General features: G+C 38.6%; 2 protein-coding genes, 1 long non-coding RNA gene and 1 pseudogene across 3 annotated transcripts; 2 read left to right on the plus strand and 2 right to left on the minus strand.

The window, feature by feature from the left end:
• Window positions 1-1,110: 1,110 nt before the first annotated feature.
• Window positions 1,111-9,368, minus strand: LOC140547148 (CD48 antigen-like; the record flags this gene model as incomplete). The annotated part of the gene is made up of 4 exons (XM_072670726.1): window positions 1,111-1,683; window positions 1,920-2,213; window positions 3,214-3,546; window positions 9,326-9,368. Coding segments are annotated over 4 exons (747 nt in total), but the record flags the coding sequence as incomplete, so codon positions are not given.
• A 54-nt stretch (window positions 9,369-9,422) lies between these two features.
• LOC140546662 (CD48 antigen-like) lies at window positions 9,423-12,245 on the plus strand. The gene is made up of 5 exons (XM_072670046.1): window positions 9,423-9,426; window positions 9,509-9,527; window positions 9,656-9,987; window positions 10,684-10,974; window positions 11,341-12,245. Exons 1-5 carry the CDS (start codon window positions 9,423-9,425, stop codon window positions 11,493-11,495), a joined length of 801 nt encoding a protein of 266 aa, XP_072526147.1. The 3' UTR covers window positions 11,496-12,245.
• A 262-nt stretch (window positions 12,246-12,507) lies between these two features.
• On the minus strand, window positions 12,508-14,909 carry LOC140547151 (uncharacterized). The gene is made up of 3 exons (XR_011978398.1): window positions 14,826-14,909; window positions 13,747-13,849; window positions 12,508-12,744 (listed from the first exon to the last, which is right to left on the minus strand). It is a non-coding gene; the product is annotated as an uncharacterized lncRNA (long non-coding RNA).
• A 3,629-nt stretch (window positions 14,910-18,538) lies between these two features.
• LOC140546663 (CD48 antigen-like) lies at window positions 18,539-21,741 on the plus strand (annotated as a pseudogene).
• Window positions 21,742-22,209: the final 468 nt, after the last annotated feature.

Below are 22,209 nucleotides of genomic sequence, written 5' to 3' on the forward strand. Positions count from 1 at the left end.
CTTGTGATTGAGCTAATAAACACTTACTGCCCAGACAAGAAGCTTTTTCATTAACACTATTGGCACTGAATGCAATCAAATTTTTACAGCTGTGCTCCAATGAACATTTTTAATAAGCTTGATTTTGGAAGAAAAAATGAATGAGCAGGCGTCCCAGTACTTTAGTCCATATATTTTATCTCCTCTCTATGTCATTTTATCTAGTCTATGTCCTTACAATATAAATGTAAACATTTAACTAAAACTAAAATACTTTCTATTATACTGTTTTTGGGAGATTATGAGCATTGGACACTGATAAAAAAACACAAATTTCTATATAAATGTTATTAATATTTATTTAAACATGAATGTTTAACTGAGGAAAAACACGGGGGACGAAAACAAATACATAGTACTGTATGTTTATATGAATGTCTAGCAAAAGTTCTGCTTGCCAGCGGCCACTATTTACAGTAGTAGCATTGCTGAGCAGATGTCTGTGCGCTCAGACAGATGTCCTTATCTCATCATGTGAACCCATCTTCCCTCACAGTTAAAATGAGCTAGAGAAAGTTTGAAGGCTTGGGTGGTATCTACTGGACCATTCCTACTCTGACTCCATAGATGTTTACTGCAGATCCAGACTCAAATTTGAGATTGCACTTGGCTGAGCTTGTCAACTGTATTGTTCTGGTTTCTGTTCTTGTTGACACAAATTCCTTGGCAAAAGACAAACAAGCTGGAGCAAAGCTTGCAGTTATTCACCTTTCTAGGAACCTTTCTCATGTTTCAGCTTTGATGATAAACTATGTGTCCAAAAGCTTGTGGAATGCATTTAGCTGCTTTAGCTAGCCGCTCTCCGGAGCAGATTAACCAACAATCAACCTATTGGCACAGTGCCTAAGGCCAGGTGTGAGATAGAAGGGTATAAAGCCCCTCAGCATTGAGCCGTGGAGCAGTTGAACTGTGTTCTCTGGAATGATGAATGATGATGCTCCATACAATAGTTTTGGGATGAGTTTAGTTTGACTATCCAATGTCCTGACCTCACTAACACTCTTGGCATAAAATCAAGTCCTTACAGCAATGCTCTTCCTCTGCACAGTAGAGACAGTTACTCCAACAAAAGCAGGAAACACTCTTTTAATACCATTTTGATTACAGACAAACAATGAATGGTTAGGGTTCAGATTAAGGTAATCACTTTTTGTTACTTGGTTACAGTAATGTTGAGTTTGACGAGTCGACTCTCAGTTGTGAATCGAGTCTAAGAGGAGTCGTCTGTAGTCTTTTCTTTGCCGCCACAGGTCGCTTTTCCTCTGAACGTAGTGATGGGCTGTTTTACAAGATGTACAGATATTTTCACTCAATAATCTGCTTGATGATCACAAAATAGCACCAAAATAATTAAAAATAAAATTCTGAAATTACATATTTGAATCTTTGGCTTTCTTTGGTTCTTGATGGGCAATTTTCACTTCAGCGTAATTTACTTTATCAAAAGCAGAGACAGAATCGTGTATAAATGTGTGAAAGACTGAAATACATACAGAAATTATAAATGCAGTTGATTCTACAAAAACAGAAGAGGTATTTTTTGCCTGATTGCTTTCTCTTCTTTTCTTCAAAACAACATTAATGGTATTAATGATAGAGCAGTCACAGTCAATCCAACAGGTATCAGGACAGCAGCATGTGACCCTACAAATAAATAAATAAATAAATAAATAAATAAATAAATAAATAAATAAATAAATAAATAATAATGACAATAAACAAATCACATGCTGCAGTATAGTAGTCACAATATTAAAGCAAAGTAATTTATGTTACATTACTTTTGATTTCCTGCTTTTTTTATGAACAATAACCGGTATATTAATTTTCCAGTAAGCAGAACAATATCCACCATCAGAGTAAAACTGATTTTAACCCACCTATTTGTAGAGAACAGATTTCTGCAATGTTGAGTGGGACTATCTGACTGCTGACCGGATTAGCAGCCTCACAGGTGTAATTACAGCCGCATGGGAAGGTAATGTTATTCAGAGGAAGATGAAGACATTTATTGGAACCTGGGCTGTTAATGCTGGAGATTTTCTCACTCCCTTTATACCAGGTCAAACTGACATCCTCCCCGTCCTCCACAGAACACAGAGGAGAACATGACTGTGAGTAAACTCCAAAACGCTTTTTACCTTGTTGTTTTATGCCTGGGTTTGATACTGGAGCTATAAAATACAAAATCAACATAAGAAGAATTATAAGAGACAGAAAGTGAAGAAGTGCTCAGCATTACAAATACTAAACAAAACCAATAGGTCAAAATACTTTTAAAAACTAACCATGCACAAAGTCATAGAACCTGTAGAATGAACTGAAATTAGCTTATTTGGTAAATGGGCTTTCCACCTTATTCAGCCACTCCAATTTTAAGAGTTCAGATTGCCGGCCATATTGCATCAAATGGTTTGTGACCTGTGTTTAAAGTGAATGCAGTCTGAAGGAGGTTACTGCTGTGGACAGCGATCATAAGGTAGCTAGCCTTGCTAACGTGACATTCCAGTGGGTTTTTAATGTTATTTAGAGCTATTTAGACCAGAGCTAACTAAGTTAAGTCAACTAGGTTTCCAACACAACAATAAAGAGTGTTCTATGGGGCACCATATCCAAAGAAGAAGACCTTGCATCTACGGTTGAAGGCACTAAACTACACCTACACTACTGCCTTAGAGCCTCACAAGAACCCCCGGATGCGTCTGCTTTACCAGAGCTTTATGACCAAGCCATTTCTCTGGGTAAGGATGTTTTAGTGTTGATTTTCTCTCCACATATGATGTATGGACGTTTGGGTGAATTTTTAAATTTGACACCTTTGGCATCCATAGACACAGGTTCTCTTCTTTGGAAGGCATGGACATAAATGTGATATGGTACTACAATAAACCCTTGTGGTTATAATCAGTATCAGTGGATTCGCTGTAGCACCAGACGTTCTAAACAAAGTAAGCAAAGATGGCCATCCCCCATTAAGCCCTTTGTGAGCCCATGTTCATGTTTTCGGAGCATAAGATCACATTTTTGATTATTGTTATTATTATTATTATTATGGTTTCTATGTAGCAGCTTCTCCAGATGATGCTGGCCTATGGTCTGAAACCAGTTCTGGGTGTCCATCTGAACTCATGGAAACACAATGTTGTCTTTATAGTTGCTGTGATATTTACTCACCATAGACTTTAATTCTGAAACTCCTGTCTGAGGTTTTTCCAGTAATGATCTGAAATTTATAAACACCAGAATCTTCTCTGCTGATGTTTCTGATGGTTAAAGATCCACTGCTTCTGTTCAGCTGCAGTCTGTCTCTGAATCTGTCTCTGTTATAGTCTGTTTTAGTCTTTCCCTCCTGACTGTTCACTATATTTACATCTGGTTTCTCAGATCCATAGAACCACAGTATGTGAGCATCACTCTGAACTCCAGTTAATCCAGTATGGATGGTTACAGTGTTTCCCTCCAGCTCCTGCAGTCTCACAGCCTCTTCTCCAGCTGTGAACAGCAAACCTGAAACAATGTTTGCAGGAAGTATAAGTCCAGTGATACACCAAAGTACAAATATAAGTTAATTGGATCCATGTTTAGAACAGGTACAGAGGGCTGCTGGTTGTGCATACAGTAAAAGTAAAAACACCAGTTGTAGACTAGATATGGAAATGGAAATTAAGCTCCCCCAATGGGAGCTAAATGGGACAAAAAATGTCACCTTGCATTTATAGGGTGTTTGAATTGATTGATTCTAGAAGTCAGCACAGGTTCTTCATGATAAATTTTTAAAGGAACACTCCATAGGGAACTGCATTTTCATTTCACGCAGCGGTCCCTGTCAGTCAGTTTCATCTTTTAGCTACAATTCTGATTAGATTTTCCTGTAGACTGGGGTTTCTGCCACTGCTGGTAGACCCGTATGACGCTTCCACACACATGCAGATTCGCCCAAATGTAATTACTCCTTTTAGCTAATCATTAACATCTCCTTTGTGACCCATTTTCCACACATCCAACAAGACACTTACTGCACTGTCCCACCTTTTCTTAATCTATAAATCCGTCACACATCCCACAGGTATTTATAGCCAGCTCATTCTCATGCAGAACCATCTGCAGGAGACTGAAGTTACTACCACCTTAAACATGCAAGGTGACTAATATTTGGTCCGGGGAAGCTTAGCTTGTCAAGTATATTACAGGCAACACACAAACAGAAATGCCCACAAAATCTAATGTACCAACTAATCAGGAAAACCAGCAAACCTGCATAAAGACTCGACTGAAACTCCCTCACTCTGCACTTCTTTTTTCCACCACCTTCCACCTCCATCCTCCCAACACAACCCCACTAAGCTCAGTACTTCTACACTACAACATCCAACACTTTTTAGAAATGATTAAATATTAACCTTTGACATAAATACACACTGATAAACATCATCTAACCAGCTACATCTTCTTTTACTTCTTATTTATGTCTTAAAACACATCTATACCTTTAAACAATAAAGACCATATGCCCATATCTCTGTTCAGCCCTGGCAGACCACTCTGTAGCTACTTTCTGAAAAGCAGACTTACAGCCAAGCAGGAGGAGAAGACTCAGAGGAATCCTGGATTCTGGAAACATTTTTAGCAGTCAGTCCGATGGATACCCTGTGTGAAGTATCTCTTGGATTCCCTGGTTGGTTTTGTTCTCACCAAACAAACCATTATTTGCATACCAGTGGGAGAGGCTGTACATGTCAGTGACGTACTGCGTTTAGAGTGGAGCCCAAACATGTTTTAGGGTCTTACAGGTAAACTGGAACAACAACCCCTATTAATAAATAAGGCATACATTTAACTGCCTGTTTCTATACAGACAGTCCAGCTCTAATATAGTTATATTAGTTATATTTGTCCTGTGAGCAAATTCATATATTTAATCTATATGCGGGCAGTGGTGGCTCAGTGGTTAGAGTTTCAGGCTACTGATGACAGGGTTGTGGGTTTGATACCTGGGCTTGGTGAGCTCTCATTGTTGGGCCCTTGAGCAAGGCCCTGTACCCTTTCTGCTCCCTGGCTGCCCACCACTCTGGGGGGTGTGTGTGCACACAATATGCTCTGAAAAGTATATTGTGCATCACAATAAACAAAAAAAGATGATTCGATAAAATATTGTTACATTGCTCACCACTAGTCTAAAGTCTTGTATGCCAATAGACTTAGATCTGTAGAGTTATGAATTATGGGGTTAACTTACAAAAGTTACAACAGCAAAAAATAATAATAAAAATAGCTTTTAACACCAAATCTACACTGAGCTCCACCACCTCAGGGACTGTATGCACTTTCCACTTCATCTAAAACTCCAGTACTGTGTATTGTTTTCTGAACACCAAGATATTTAGCCGAACAGTGTTTTGTTGTACTGTACAGTCCTGTTTTAATATAATGACGAATTGTCAAGTATTTGCATTATACAATGTCAGATTTGATAAATGTAAGTATTGAAATTAGTTTATTATATTTATGTAATGTTATTTGGGGTTTGTAACAGCAGACAGCAGTGACTTCACCCCTCCACTCCCCTTCCAGAGAAAAAAATAAATGTCCATAAATATATTTCAGTTCATGAGAGTGCAATTAGAATAAGTCTGAACAAGTAGGGCTTATTTGGAAGGGCTGACAAGAGAAAACCTTTTCTTTGTAAAGTGCAAGGGAGACAATTTTGGGCTTGTTTTGCAGCCACGGGGCCTGGCCACCTGACAGACATAGAGTTAACCAGAACTTCCTTTGTATACCAATTTATTCTAGAGTCAATGATATCAAGCACACCAGCAAATATAAAACAGAATGGTTGAAAAAGAAAATAATCATGTTGTCAACTAAAGCAATGCTATAAAAAAGAGTGGGCCCAAATTCAATATGGACAATATGAGATACTGAAAAAACATACTGAAAACCAATACTTTGGCTAAAGGCTACAAGCTATTGATTCATGGGGTGAACTTAAGTTTTCACACATGGTTTTTCCATTTTTGTCTAGTTTTTGTTGCTGTGACAATGACACAGTGGAAGCAATTGTGTGGTTTTGTTCATCTGAGGTTGTATATACTTAAGTTTAAGACCTTCTAAGTACCAGATGTTTATTATGTCCTGGGTGTACTTTGTTTTCCGCATGACTGTAGGTGATACTTTCCTCAAAGAACCATAAGTCCCAGGTTTGGCCCCCAGGGAGAAAGGCTGGAGTGTCACCACTGTGATATTCAGCTTGTTTTTTAATGTCTGTGCAGGACATTCTTGATTCGCTAGTGCGTCACCTCCCAAATCTCCTTACTCCAAGTCATCCAGTCGTCGACCACTAGCACTTCTGACCAGGGTTAAAAGCTGTTGTAACTGACTAGGGTATTCTGGGCCATTCCAGCCAAAGGTAGGTGTTGTGCCCAATATGATTGGTTTTTGAATCTGTGCAAGAGAGAAGTGATATCTTATCGTTCAATAGGCAGAACTTTTTGATGTGATGTGAACTGACTACCTCAATCTGACGCTTTCTCTTCTGCTACACCACATAAAAACATGAACAAACTTGATTGAGCAAACATCCTGCAGTATAAAGAACTGTTGACAAATCAGAAAATCCAATAACACTTCTAAAGAATCTGTAAACACAGTAAGAACGACTTGTGTTTCTTGAGAACGGGGAAAAAGTCTACCAAATCTACTGTCAAGTGAGACCACAGACGTGATGAAACAAGTAATGGGATGAGTTTGCCTGCAGCAAGGTTTTGTAGAGCAGGATGAAACTTAATGATGGAAATCAGATCAGATTTTCCAACAATACCAGATACCTGCCTTATGAGAGTATCGTCATGCATCCTGGACCTGTACCTTAAATCCATCATCTGTACTAATAATCACCTGGACAGCTTCCTGATTCCTTTCTCCCGATATTTACTAAATATAATTCCCAACCAAGATAACTCATTTCTTTTTTGGGGGGCTTTTTTGTAGCTTTTGTTTGTCTAAGTTTTCCCTTATTTCTCCCAATTGGTCTACCAGCGGTGGCAGAAATCCCAATCTGCAGAAAATTCTCATCAGAATTGTGGCCAACAGATGTAACTGATGGACAGGTATTGCTGGTGTGTTTCATGGCTTGTGAATGACAATCTAATACCTAGGTTTAGATGGAGGGTTGAGTTGATATATATATCTCTTTGATATATATTTGATTTTTTTCCTCTTAATTCTACCAGTTTGGTACTGCCAATTAAATTACCTAGCACTAACAGTGCCCCAACACTAAAAAGGTAAAGGCTTAACACAAATCTTATCCGATACATGCAAAGCTAGCCACCGCCCCTTATTGAACTGCTGCCAATGGATTCAAACTTGTGAACCCCAGGCCAAAGTGGTAGCTCATTAGACTGCTGAGCATCTCGGGAGTTGTTTTTTAATTTCTGCATGAACAATCTGCTGCCATCTGCTGGACGGAATAACTCCTTAGTGATTAATGGTTACATTATCATATTCACTGCAGAACTGTGGGCAGCCTCTATCCACACAAGTTGCTGGAAGGATCTGAGAAATGAAATGTGTTATTCGTATGAAGATGCAACAGCAATGCATCTTTCCTTCCGTTACCCTTTCTGCAGAACCCTCCATGTAAACACACAGTGGTTTAGAACTTTAGCTTAGTCTGAATCCCTAAAACCTAGGCCATTACAGGGTTACTTTAACCACAAATGTAGTTCTGGTCTACATACATTCACACTTGTCATTAAAGCACACAAGTAGGGTAAATTTAGCTAAATTGTGGTATATTAAGGCTGCATTGAAAGTATTCCTTTTTAAAAAATATAACCATAGTGAGTAAACAAGCAAATTAAGAATATTAGACCAGTGATCTAAACGCTTGTCCTACAGGTTGGATACTATATAATCACTTACCCTTTTTAGAGCTTCAACCATACCACAAACATTCAGTTAGTGCATTTTAGAAGCTGTGACCTCATTCAGTCACTTCCCTTTTGTTGTTCAGTTTGACTGAGTGAGAGATCAAGACCACACAGAGCAGCACAGATACTCCAAACCTCTTAACATTTAGGATCAATGGATTCCAGTAGGAGAGCTTTGATCAATTTCCTTATCTTCAGCACAGGTGAACACTTATATATATATATATACACACACACACACACACACACACATATATATATATATATATATACATCAAACGTAGTGAAGAGTTACCTGAAACCGTTCTCTAATAAAATTACATTAACAGTGAAATAACGACTCAAGCATGCAGTTTTAACTGTAGATATTTCAGGAACATCTTAGCTGAAAATCTCAGTGAAAGATCGAGAATGTGTCAGCAGGAACTGGGTAAATTATGGTGGACTAAAATTATGGCGGAATAAAAAATGGTGGATCCTCTGACTATATTGATGTGATTGTCTGAAGACAACGCTCACTCAACTGACAGTAAATGTTATTACTGTAATGTTCACCACTTGAACCAGCCATGAATTTCATTTGAATAGGAAAATGAGGGAGTTAGGTATATACAGATATAAAATTCAGATCAAAGTTTTTTTATTTTGCAGCTCAGTGAACACACTGTTGTTCTTCATGCTGCACTATTAGAATACTTTAGAGGGTACATACTGTATCTATCTTATAAGTGGTGTGTCTCTCTGTGTGAACAGTGTGTGACTGTCGTTCTGCTGTAGCACTGCCCATTTCCTTTGTGGGCTCTGTGGTCAGTAGCTCATCAGAGTATCTGGGTGTATGTTTAATGTTTTGTTTATGGGTTGAAGGTAAAAAAGATAGAAGAAAATGTATCGTTGTGGTTTTACATTTTGTAAAATATACATTTCTGAAATATGTTTGTTTTTTTTACAATTAATAATATGTAAGCATTATAATACAGGTGCAGAGCAGAGTGCAGAGTTTTTGTCTAAGCACTGCATGTAAAGTCAAAACAATCTAAGACTTTATCTGCTACAGTGTCTAGGCTTATTATTTAGTAAATAGAGGTACAATATAATACTCTTTGATGTGTACATAGTAAGCATGTAACTGGTTGTTTTATACTGGCCTACTTACATTCCCTGTTGTTTTACCCAAACAAAACATGCTGAATTTCCTTTTACTAAGAACAAAAACTATAATAACAAAAACTACAAATAAAAAAGACCCCAAAACTATAAGCTCTGCTTTTAGTGGTTGGTTGATGGCTCCAGTGAAGATTCAGGGAACCCCCATAGTATACAAAGTAACAAACACAGTAATTATTCCAGAGTCTTACTGGATAGTGTAGCTGTCCTCTCGCTGTGTCTGCTTAGCGCAAAGTGGTGTTAGCATGCTGAAGAGATTGCAGCCAGTTAGCCTTTAGCCTTGCTCCCATGGGTTTGGCTTCCTAGAGTCTTATTGGTTAAACAATAAAAAAGCTACAACAGATACTTCCTCCAATCCCTTCTATTGCTGGAAGGAAACGCTGCAGTCACAAGGTCTGGCTCATGTAGCAATTCCAATTCCCACCTTTTACCCTTAGAGTCTGCCGTTATGCAAAACCATTTTGTCTGGCTGCCATAAAATTATATTAGTTTGCTTTATGTGAGTATTTACACTGTTTCAGGTCTGCTGTTCACAGCTGGAGAGTTAGACTGCTGGAGCTGGAGGGAAACACTGTAACCATCCATACTGGATTAACTGGAGTTCAGAGTGATGCTCACATACTGTGGTTCTACAGATCTGAGAAAGCAGATATAAAGATAGTGAACAGTCTAGAGTTTGAGGGAAAGACTAAAACAGATTATAACAGAGACAGATTTAGAGACAGACTGCAGCTGGACAGAAGCAGTGGATCTTTAACCATCAGAAACATCAGCAGAGAAGATTCTGGAGTTTACACATTACAGATCATTACTGGAAGTCTCTCAGCCTGGAGTTTTAGAGTTAAAGTCTATGGTGAGTAAATATTACTCTGTTGTCTTTACAGTTACTGTAGGTCAACATCATTAGATGCTTCAGTTTGAGAAGCTGCTGCACATTAAGCAGAACATTTACATCTTAATTATTTGTTTTTTTTTTAATTGCAGATATTATGAAAATCATACAGACAGTATTTATACTATACACATTAAACATTTATCTAACCAGAACAGTAGAGAAACTATTAAGCTAAATAATGTGATCTGATGCAGCAACAACATGAACATGAGCATTAACTAATGAAGGGCAGACAAATCTGCAGTGTCAGCAGTTTTAATGAGATCCAGTTCAAACATGTTTAAAGATGCTGTTTATGAACCCCAGTAGATCTCATGCATACAGAAATATGGATGGACAAAATGACAGAAATATTATCATGATACTTTGTTTTGTTTGTGTTTTCATAAAAAATATCAGATGTACCATGATTTCTGACATGCAGACAAAATGCACCAATCAAACACTTGAAGATTGTATTCAAAATGTACTGCATTAAATCCAGTGTACAAACATCAGCGGCAGCTCAAGTTCAGAATGGCTGCTTCACCAGTCAAGAACTTTTCAGTTTTCTCCACCAATTCTGTGACTTGTACATTGTTGGTGGTTAACAGTGTGTTGGTATTTTGTAGTGGTTGTAATTCTGTGTTGATATTTGGATTCTGTGTTTTAAAGCTCCAGCATCAAAACCAAGCATAAACATTCAACCTGGAAAGCGCTCAGGAGGTTCCTCACAGTCTTGTTCTCTTCAATGTTCTGTGGAGAACGGGGAGGATGTGACTTTGTCCTGGTATGAAGAGAAAGAGAGAATCTCCAGCATCAGTAGATCAGATTCCAGTGAACATCTTCGTCTTCCTCTGAATAGAACCTTCCCTAACATCTACACTTACACCTGTGAGTCTGCTAATCCAGTCAGCCACCAAACAACCCAGCTCACCAGTACAGAACTCTGTAGTATTAACACAGGTAGGTCAACATCAACATTATTACTCTGTGATGTTTGTTGGTAAATGAAAGAGGAAAACACATCTGGTTTGATAGAGAAGCTGGAGCACTGAGCGAGCAACCTTCATGAGTTCTTCCAGTGCCAGACTGAAGCAGATACACTGTTTACAGAACTGTAGAATGTAGAATACAGTGTCATGTAAAAGATGGGTAGATGGCTGTTGAATTGTGCAGCTAGATGAGCTACAGTCAATAATTGTAAACATATAAACTTGACAGACTGTATGCTCTCATAAAACAGCCAATCATTAAAGGAGGGCCTGATAAATGGTGCCTCAATTTCTCTTCTTAACTCTTTCTCTCTCTCTCTCTCTCTCTCTCTCTCAGACCACTCCAGTGTCCACTGTTGTAAGACAGTTGAGTTTGTGGTCCGGTTGGTGCTATCCGCTGTAGTGATCCTGGCCACTGTTGCTGTCCTGTTTTATCACTTCACATCCAGAACAGCTTCAAATACTGGACTGGCTAGAAAGAGTCATCAGTAGAAACCTGCTGATGTTCTTTTTATAGCAGAACACAAGAACATCACGTGTGCTTTACCAGAGATAAACACAACAGAGGGTCATCATTCACCATCTTGGCTACTGACTGGGTAGGAACTCCAATAGCAAATGCTGTAATACAAAGTTTTTTAGTTTCTGTAATTTACTGAAGTGTTTATAAATGACCAGGATTGATCAAAATAGGATAAAGGATTGATTCATTTATCAGATGAAGCAGTTGGTCAGATAGTCCTCCAGATATTCTAGAGATCAGACTGCTGAATAAAGCAGCATGCAGTATTGGGTCACCTGCATTCATAGATTCTTCTAAAATCAAGGGTATTAAAAAGAGTGTATTCTGTTTTTGTTGGAGGAACTGTCTCTACTGCCCAGGGAAAAGGCTTTCTGATAGATTTTGGATCACTGCTGTGATTTACTCCAGCTACAAAAGCATTAGTGAGGTCAGGATGTTGGATGATTACCACGCCACCATACCCAAAAGTATAAAATATTGATTGCTTTAATCAAGAATAGCAAAAATAAAAAGATAATCAGGAAACAGCCGGGCACTGTTATTCATTCACTGAAGAAATATTGATAATATGGTGTTAAAAGTGGTAAACAAAAAATCTGTGGTTACACTGCTAAGACAAGTTCAGGCAGGAGTGACCAAACCGAACAGACTGTAACATCTATTTAAAAGCATAAGATCCCATAGTTCCCCTACTGCAGCTTCCTTCTGGCTTTGTGCACCATCAGGCCCCTGCAACTTATCCAGAATGTAGCGGCACGGGTTGTTTTCGTTTTTAAGTTCAGCCATGTCACTTCTCTGCTGTGTTCTCTCTTCACTGGCTTCCTCTTCACAGATTCAAAACCATGATAATAACCTTCAAAGCCAACTATGGACCAGCCCCTCCATATTTGGTGGCAATGGTCAAAAGGTCTACACCAAGAGGCCTTCGAGCTTTGGGTATATCTTAGCTTAACCCACCATCCCGTAAGATCCCGTAAGTGTGGAAGCTTTTTTATGTCCGAGCTTCCCCTTGGTGGCCAAACGGTCGCTCGCTGTCTTCAAACTCAGACTGAAGACACACCGGTTCCAAATTAAATTCCAACTAAAATAAGGCAGGAAAGAGCAAAAGAACACTAACTATAAAAAACAAATACCACTGCTGATCCAAAGCTACTTCCTGATAGAAAGGTCTTCTGTCCTCTGAACTTCTGTCACTTCTGTCACTCCTGCACCATTTTCCTGTAAAACACAGCGTTATAGTTCAGTGGAAAAATCACAAGTCAACACAAAATGGTGCTAACTGAATCAATGCAGTCTTTTTTATTTAGCTTTTACATTTATTACTTTACTGTAATGCTGGAATACCTGTAGCTTTCTTAAATGTGACATCTAGGTGATGGCAATCATGCCGATAATTACTGTCAGTATCATGGCAGTGATAAAAGACATCAGGGCAGTGTATTTGTAAAGTGTTTATGTAATTTGGCACAAAAAATGCATGGGGAGGGATGGAAATTCTGGAAACTGAAGGTCAGATTACTGTTTCAGGACCATATATTAAATATCTGATAAAATCTGATGAAAACCTCATGAGTAATTAGTATAATAGTATAATTACTATATCTTGAAAACGTGTTTCGGCCTGTTCTGGCAACTGCTCTTCAAGGAGGATGGGGTTTCCTTCACTCAAGGCATATCCGGAAAGCTAATCAGCTTTTTTCATTGAAAGGCAGGGCTTTATGCGTAAACAGACGCCATGTTAAGCATTATGAGAACTCCTGTTCAAATTTCAACCAAAGGTTGATATTGATAATCATACTGTCTCTGGTACAACCAGCCTTATCAGGCCTTTGAGGCAGTTCTGTAAGACCAAATGCTTGGTTTTAAAAGTGCTACCCTCCCTGTGTTATCTGCGTTACCTGAGTTACCTGGGATCTCAAATCTTTTACATGGTGCAATGTTCCTTCTGTTCCTGTTTCCCCAATCTAAACAAAAGTAATACACTAATTTTGCTGTTGAGGATAATGTCTCAGTTATAATTCTACGCTTTATGGAGGTCATCTTCTCAACCATTCAGTGTATTTTTGAGTCTGAATCATTTTAATCATACATCAACAATCTGTCCAGCCTCTGCCAGTAATTAGCAGGTTCATCTGACCAGTGTAGATGTTTGGGAAAGTTCTATTCAGAGGAAGATGAAGGCGTTTACTGATGCTGGAGATTCTCTCTGTCTCTTCATACCGTCACAAATTCTGCATCCTCATCGTTCTCCACAGAATCTCTGGATCTCTGGAACGTTTTGAGCACTGTCCAACATTTCTTATGACTGGCTTGGATACTTGAGCTATAAAACATAAAATCAACATGTTAAAGAGGGGAAAAAAGACAACCACTGCAGATCCAACATATTATTAACCACTGAAAATGCCAAGTACTGGTGTAAAAGTGGTTAGCTTTGCAACTTCTTAGTTTTATCTTAAGCTGCAGCTGCTGCTGATCAAGTTCAGACAGGGTTCTGCATGTCTGTCAATCCTGTGGCTCAAAATATGCATGTTTGATCTCTGAATCTTCTCTATAATATGATACACTGCTGACTTGTGGCTTCTTCAACTCTCATTTAATGCATTTGTGTAAGAGATGTTTGAGTGTAATGTACTCCACAGTCTGTTCTAGTTAGGTAAACAGCATAGGTTTATTTGGATCTTCCACATACATTTTGTCTCTACTGTCTCTACTGCCCAGTGAGGAAGGTTTCCTACTGGATTTTGAAGGAGCACTGTTATGAGGATTGATTGCATTAAGTGACAACAGCATTAGTGAGGTCAGGATGTTGGATAATTACCACCCATCTCATCCCCAACCCATCACCGACCACCACTCCAGCTCATCATCCCCAATTCCCCAACTCATCTCAAAAGCATTGGATGGACCACCAACCATCATTCCAGAGAACACAGTTTCACTGCTCCAGAGATCAATGCTGGAGGGATTTATACAACTTTGGCATTAGGTAGCATGGTGCTTATCGGTTCATGTTCATCTGCTCCAGTCTGCTCCAGTCTTATTCTATTGGCAGTATTTCTCTACAGGGACTAAACAATAAGTGTGTGTGTGCATTTGCACATCGGTGTCAGCAATGGGTGCAACTTAAAGTAGCTAAATGTCTTCTTTAATGGGGGTGTCCACAAACATTTAGACACATAATGTAGATGCAAACTTTTTAATCTCTTAATGCTAAAAAGGAATACCAACATTTTAAACCCATGTATGCTTCTTCATGTCCTTCCTCAATCTACAGGAACTACAAGATATGTACTTACCGTAGACTTTGACTCTGAACCTCCACACTGAGGATGTTCCAGTAATTATCTGTAATGTATAAACTCCAGAATCTTCTCTGCTGATGTTTCTGATGGTTAAAGATCCACTGCTTCTGTCCAGCTGCAGTCTGTCTGTGAATCTGTCTCTGTCATAGTCTCTAATAGTCTCTTCTCTAAAGACCTGACTGTTCGCTATCTTTATATCTGTATTATTATGATGATAGAACCACAGTATCTGAGCATCAGTCTGAACTCCAGTTAATCCAGTATGGATGGTTACAGTGTTTCTCTCCAGTGCCTGCAGTCTAACAGCCTCTTCTCCAACTGTGAACAGCAGACCTGAAACAAGATATGTAGCAACTGTGAATATAGAGACACTCCCATTCAGAATATATTCCATTCTGGTAATTTCTGAAGCAGATCATGAACTGCATTTAATCTTTTCTGCAACACTGTTATGTTTTGTGAGTTCAGACCCTGCATCTGCATGTGCTCATATGGGAGGAGTCTGTCTGTAAGAGGAGGGGGGGCTCTGAAAACATTTACAGGCAGTTTCTGCTTTGAGTTGGAAGGCTAGACCCCATTCTGATATGTGGAGCGAGGACTGAGAGAAATGACTGGGCTAAGGGGATGTTACTGGTTGGTGGTGATAAGCATGATAAGCATGAACCTATTGGCATCATGCCTAATGCCAGGCATGCCCTCAAGCATTGAGCTGTGGAGCTCTCTGGAATGATGGATGGTGCTCCATACAATGCTAAGGAGTTAAGGAGTTGGGGATGATGAGGTGGGGTGGTGGTTACCCAACATACTGATGTACCTAATGCTCTTGTTGCTAAATGTAATCAAATCCTCACAGCAATGCTCCTCCAAAATCTAGTACAGAGCCCTCTTCCCTGGACAGTAGAGACAGTTACTTCAACAAAAAAAACTCTTTATTAATAGCCTTGATTTCAGAAGAAACAATAAATAAGCAGGTGTCCCAATACTTTTGTCCATACAGTGTATATATTGTGATTATATTCCATTCCATACAAATTAAACTCCATTAAACAGCTGTAATTTCCCAGATATTGCAAACTTACGCAAACATATGTTCAGACTTATATACATATATCATAACTGGGGACTGGGACTGTAACACGGTACTGTAGCTGGTTTTAACTTAATTCAGTTTCATTTCTGATGCTTAAGTTCTCCAAGTCTTAACAGGTAACAAGATTTAACAGGTAAGCTGTCTCAGTGAATCATCGTTCTTTTGAATCCTCATTTTATTGTTTTTCTGAATAACGGCTGATCCTCATTATTGAGAACTGAATATTGTACTGAATGAGATTATGTACGTACAAATGTATAGCAGTAATGAAAAAACTGAGCTTTATGAAACTGAACCATGAATCAAACCATTTAAACCATTTACACCCTAAACCATACTGAATCATATGATGTGATGACACCTGAAAGTGTCTTCTACGCAAATATTCTCCTGTCAAAAACACACTTAAACACTTCAGGGTTACCACCACCATACAATTTTTAATATTTTCTTAAATTAGTGAAGGGGAATGTTCAGTCAGGAAGCAGATTTGTGCCATATAAAGAATTATGCCATATAAAGCTTCTGAAGACAATCCTGACACAGTCAGCAATTAGTGACTATTCTGTACTAGTCTCCATTGAGGTCAGAGATGGATTTTACAGCATTTATTTTGGATTCAAATCCAACAAGTTTAATCATTTTGATAAGAAATTAAACAAAGTTCAGTATAAGACTACTTACTGAGTTTTGGGGAAAGGCACATTCATCGCTTTAGTTTTCAAAAATGGTCCAAAATATAAAAGTTTTTTTTTTTTTTTAACATCACTGTTATCAAAACTATAACCAATGCATTTTAAAAGTGCAGAATATCTACATTTTTATATTTTCTTAAATTAGTTAAGGTGAATGTTCAGTCAGGAAGCAGATTTGTGTGTGCGATCGCTGCTGTCCAATAAAAAAAACATATATTTCCATGTTTGCCCATTTTTACTTTTCTTCATGGTTTGAACTCTGCGTACTCTGTTTAGATAATTCTGGACGAGAAACCAATAGAAATGCTCAAAATGTTTTGGAATAAACTCTTATTATACATTGTTTTCCATTCAAATACATTTTGCCATTTTGCTACTATAAATTCACAATTTTGGAGATACATGCTTTTCATTGGACAGTGACGATATACTGGTTCAAATGGTCAGCTTCTTTAATGTGCTTGAAAAATATTATATACTTTTATGTGTACTATGTATTTTTACTTACGTATGGGCCGTATGTCTAAGGGTTCAGTCCACACCACCAGTCCCATTCCAAATTCCATTTCCCAGAAGCCGCAACACTAATTACTGCTGACCAGACAAGCCTGCTGGGCTCTGCATACAAGCTCTTCCAAACAGTGGCTCAGTGCTGCACCTTTGTAGAGAGGCAGATGGTTCCATTCTAGATATCCAGTTCTCTGTTTATTTAAATCCCTGTTTAAAATAAAAAAATAAACTAGGAGCTCTGCTTTTGGGTCCACCCCCTCAGTTATGTCCTGTAACAGTATGTGGTTTTGTATGAGACAATGTGTGTGTATGGAACTTACACAGTACTTATGCCCAGTGTAAATTCCTCCCATACATTCAGAACACTAAAATTATATGTGTATAGCATTTTCCATAGGAACTCTAAACACACAGTCTGTGTACTAAAAAAGAAAGTTCAGTACACAACATGACTTCACACTGGCAATACCATGGCTTTATGGATTACTGCTGAAATTCACGCCACATGGTGAAAACACAGTTTATCTTACCATAGTTTGTACTTTGTTTGAATCAACAAGATCTACACCCTCTTCAGGGATATGTACTGTTCAACAATAAACAACAGAGCTGGAAGACTCGCTTTTTCATTGCTAATGTAAGTAAGCATCCAGTACAACAGTACAGCTCTTTTAGTTTAGTGTTTCAGGGACATCAATTAGTCTTTATGGCGACTTCTTTTAAAAATGATGTCACTACAAACGGTTAAGGAAAGAAAAATACTTTAGTGCTTTATTTAGCTGCTTGGATCATCATAATCATAGCTACTGATAAAATACAGACAAAGTGTTGCAATGTCTCCCCACTGTGGAGGAGAGCCTACACTCTTAAAAATGAAGGTGCTTTAAATGGGTTTTTGAGGGATGCCATAGAAGACCAGTGGAAAAATCTATGGATAGACCTCAAAAAAGCAGTGCAACAAGACGCCCCACGAATCTCTCAGAACTAGAAAGCTTTTACAACAAGGAAAGGGTGAAAATCTCCCAAACAAGAACTGAACGCCTCTTATTTGTGTTTAAAAGCTGTCATACTGTTTTTTTTTTAGTGTTACTGACAAAAGAACTGATCATGTTCGGTGCTAAAACTTTTATTTGGCCCTTTCCGTTTCAGTTTTTATTCTTTTAAAACTGCAAAATATGGAAATGAAAAAAAAATATTACTTCAAATATTATTAATCTTGCGTGAGCTCATCTCTTGCTGTATCACAGCTATTTTGACCAGGAGTACCCAAATGTCTGCATAGCGTCCCTTCAGTTACTTCCTTCTTTGAACACTGGCAGATGAGAGAGAGTGTTGTTCAGTTCAGTTTGAGTAAGAGATCAAGACCCTACAGTTCAGCACAGACACTCCAAACTCCTCAGTGTTTATAAGGAATGGATTCCAGCAGAAGATCTTCACTCTGTTTTCTCATCTACATCACAGGTGAGCTTAACTTCCTGTATCCAGAGACAGATTCTCAGTGTAATTGCAGTAATATTCTGATTAGTTCTTCTTTCTTTGAATTCTCTTGGTGCAAAATAAAAAGTCAAGTCTCCAAAGTAAGAAGTGTGTGCAACAGCAAAGCAATTTTGGTGTTGATTAAATGGAAAACTGAAATTGGTAAAATACATTTAACTTATGCCCTGTGACTTTGTTATACCCTAAGTAAACTTATCAGTAACTACATACAAAGCAATGCAAGCTGCCTGAGATGTTCCAAAGTTATAACAGTGAGTAAAAGCCAGAAATGGGTAGTCAGGCCTAAGCTTCTGAATGTGTACCTGACTATGTGAATAGTTACAGCACACAGCTTTATTAATTATGCCATATAAAGTGTCTGAAGATGATCCTGACGCCATTAGCAATGAGTGACTAGTCTCCATTGAGGCCAGAGATGGATTTTACAGCATTTATTTTGGATTAAAATCCAACAAGTTTAATCATTTTGATAAAAAATTAAACAAAGTTTAGTATAAGACTACTTACTGAGTTTTGGGGAAAGGCACATTCATTGCTTTAGTTCAAAAAATGGTCCAAAATATAAAGTTTTTTTTTTTTTTTTTGCAGCTCAGTGAAGTCCCAACTCTATCACTGCTGTACTGTTAGAGAGCTGTAGACATTATATCTCATAACTAGCTGTAAGTAGTGTGTGTAAGTAGTGCTTGTTTATGAGAACAGTGTGTGACTCTCATTCTGGGCAACACTGCCCATTTCCTGTGTGGGCTCTGTGGCCTTCAGAGTCACTGGTGTGTTCAGTGTTTTGTTCATAAATTAAGGTTAAGGGTAAAGGTGTCCAGAACAGCAGGTTAAAGAAAAGTGGTTATTATTATTTTGTTTTGGATGTAGCTTTATTTTTCTATCCACTTTTAATAATTCAGCTCAACACTGTGAAGAAATTTAAAGATTAATAATTGGGGGTATTTGGGGGGTGGGGGGGGTTGGAGGATTTTTCCTTATCCAATAAAATTACTGTTATTATGGGTGTGAGTGTTGGTGTTATTGAGCATGTGTGAATAAAACACATTCGACTGAAATTGTCTACTTTTTCAGTAGGTGGTGCTGTAGAGTAACAGGATTGATGTATTTTTTCAACCTCTTCATTCTACAGTATTATTATTACCAGTCCGATCTTGGCAACAAAGCATCATATGGCCGCAGGTTTCAATCAAGCCACACAGCTCTCCTGACCCCACTTGGCTTATCAGTCGGTCGGTTGTGTTCCTGATTTGTTGAAATGAAAACCTGCAGCAAAACTGGCTGCATATGTATGTATATGTACACTGTTTTACAGGACGAAAGTCACAAATCAATGTAGTATTCAGAGTGAAAAACTGAACTACAGATCTTCGAAAAATGAATATGAAAATGAATAGGAAAACTAATACATCAGCAGTCAAATAAAGAAATGTATAGTGAGGCTCAGAGCAAGTGTTTTCAAGTGTTTTTTTTTTTGGAGCTTTGGCCTTTAGATTAGAATTAATTAAACTGCTTTGTGTTGTTTCAGGTCTGATGTTCACAGCTGGAGAAGAGGCTGTTAGACTGCAGGAGCTGGAGGGAAACACTGTAACCATCCATACTGGATTAACTGGAGTTCAGACTGATGCTCACATACTGTGGTTCTATGGATCTGAGAAAGCAGAAATAAACATAGTGAACAGTCTGGTCTTTAGAGGAGAGATTAATACAGACTATAACAGAGACAGATTCAGAGACAGACTGCAGCTGGACAGAAGCAGTGGATCTTTAACCATCAGAAACATCAGCAGAGAAGATTCTGGAGTTTATAAATTACAGATCATTAAAGGAAAAACCTCAGACTGGAGTTTCAGAGTTAAAGTCTATGGTGAGTAAATATTACTCTGTTGTTTTTACAGTTATTCTTTATCTTTAAGTTCAGGTGGACACACGGAGCTGGTCACAGCTAGAAGGTCAGCATCATCAGTTGCATCATCAGTTTACCCTGCAGCATACTGGCATTTTGGACAGCTGTAGTTTTTGAGGTCTGAATTTTGTGTGTTTTAAAGCTCCAGTATTAAAGCCGGTCATAAGATAAGAAACTGGATGCCACTCAGGAAATCACAGAGACTCGTGTTCTCCTGTGTGTTTTATGGAGAACGGGGAGGATGTGACTTTGTCCTGGTATGAAGAGAAAGAGAGAATCTCCAGCATCAGTAGATCAGATTCCAGTGGACGTCTTCATCTTCCTCTGAATAGAACCTTCCTAAACATCTACACTTACACCTGTGAGTCTGCTAATCCAGTCAGCCACCAAACAACCCAGCTCAACATTACAGAGCTCTGTGATTTTAACTCAGGTAGGTCTACATAATTTTTAGTTTGATGTCATGTGTTATTTGACTTAACTAATATAAGTAAATTCTGGTCACAAAGTTACAGAAACTACACAACTACACAAATTCCAGTACAGAAAATTCAGGTACAGGTAATAAAAAAAGGCCTCTACAAGATTTTGTTCCAACAGTCTGGCTTCTCTGATCTCTGCTGAGAAATCCAGCTGAAGACCAGCTTTGCAGGTAGCTTTTTTCCAGAACGTCTAAGCTGGTCCTTGATGGTTAAGGTGGTTGAAAAGCTGGTCATGCTGGTCAATACATACCCTATGCTGGTATGCTAGCTGGTTAACCAGCATTTGTCCAACATAGTCATGTTGCATTTGATTTTGGTCATGCTTGGTCATCCTGGTTGTCCAGCATGGTTTTGCTGGTAATGCAGGTCAAATCAGCTTGAGCTGGCCATGCTGGGTTTATTTTTAGCAGGGTAGATAAGGCCATAGAAGAACCACATTTGGTTCTATGAAGAACCTTATTTGTTATAGAGATGCTGAATGTGAGTGTGGAGAACCTTTTAAAAAGTCTAAAGAGCCTTTACTTGCCTTATCTCTCTCTCTCTCGCTCTCTCTCTCTCTCTCTCTCTCTCTCTCTCAGACCGTTCCAGTGTCCACTGCTGTGGCTCAGTTGAGTTTGTGGTCCGGTTGGGGCTCTCCGCTGTGGTGGTCCTGGCCATTGTTGGCATCCTGCTCTATCACTTCACATCCAGAACAGCTTCAGATGGAGGACTGGATAGAAAGAGTCACCACTAGCAAACTGCTGATGTTCTTCTTTTTGCAGAACCCAGGACAAGGAGTCTGTGTTTGATCATGTTTAGGTTTGAGTGGAATCAAAAACAGAATAACACGGCTTCATCCTCCTAGTACTGGTAGCTTCCAGGGATAGGGGGAGTTCTGGACAGAACCGGCTCTACCTAACAAGTGTGAAGATGTACCACCAGGTGGAGCCCTAACTGCTTTTGGATTACTGAAGTGAGGGGGGAAGAGCAGCTGATTGTCTGAGACTAAACCGCTGATCCACATCACACACATCTGAGTGTGAAGAACCTTCAAACTGGTGATCAACCTTTACATCCAGTGAAGCTTCATTAAGCCTTCAAAAGGTTCTCCACCCTCACACCTTCATTTTAAAGAGTGTTTGTGTTTTTTTAAAACTGTAAGGTTTTCCAGTCAAACTGTTTACTGCCAAAAATATACACTATATGGACAAAAGTATTGGGA

This window comes from Salminus brasiliensis, chromosome 24 (genome assembly GCF_030463535.1).
Source record: "Salminus brasiliensis chromosome 24, fSalBra1.hap2, whole genome shotgun sequence".
In the NCBI taxonomy this organism is placed as follows: Eukaryota; Metazoa; Chordata; class Actinopteri; order Characiformes; family Bryconidae; genus Salminus; species Salminus brasiliensis.

What these genes read in the sequence shown, in the direction of transcription:
- LOC140546662 (XM_072670046.1), top strand. An exon ending in TTTTAGAGTTAAAGTCTATG is followed by an intron (nt 9,988 to 10,683) that starts GTGAGTAAATAT and finishes TGTGTTTTAAAG; the next exon opens with CTCCAGCATCAAAACCAAGC. An exon ending in ACTCTGTAGTATTAACACAG is followed by an intron (nt 10,975 to 11,340) that starts GTAGGTCAACAT and finishes TCTCTCTCTCAG; the next exon opens with ACCACTCCAGTGTCCACTGT.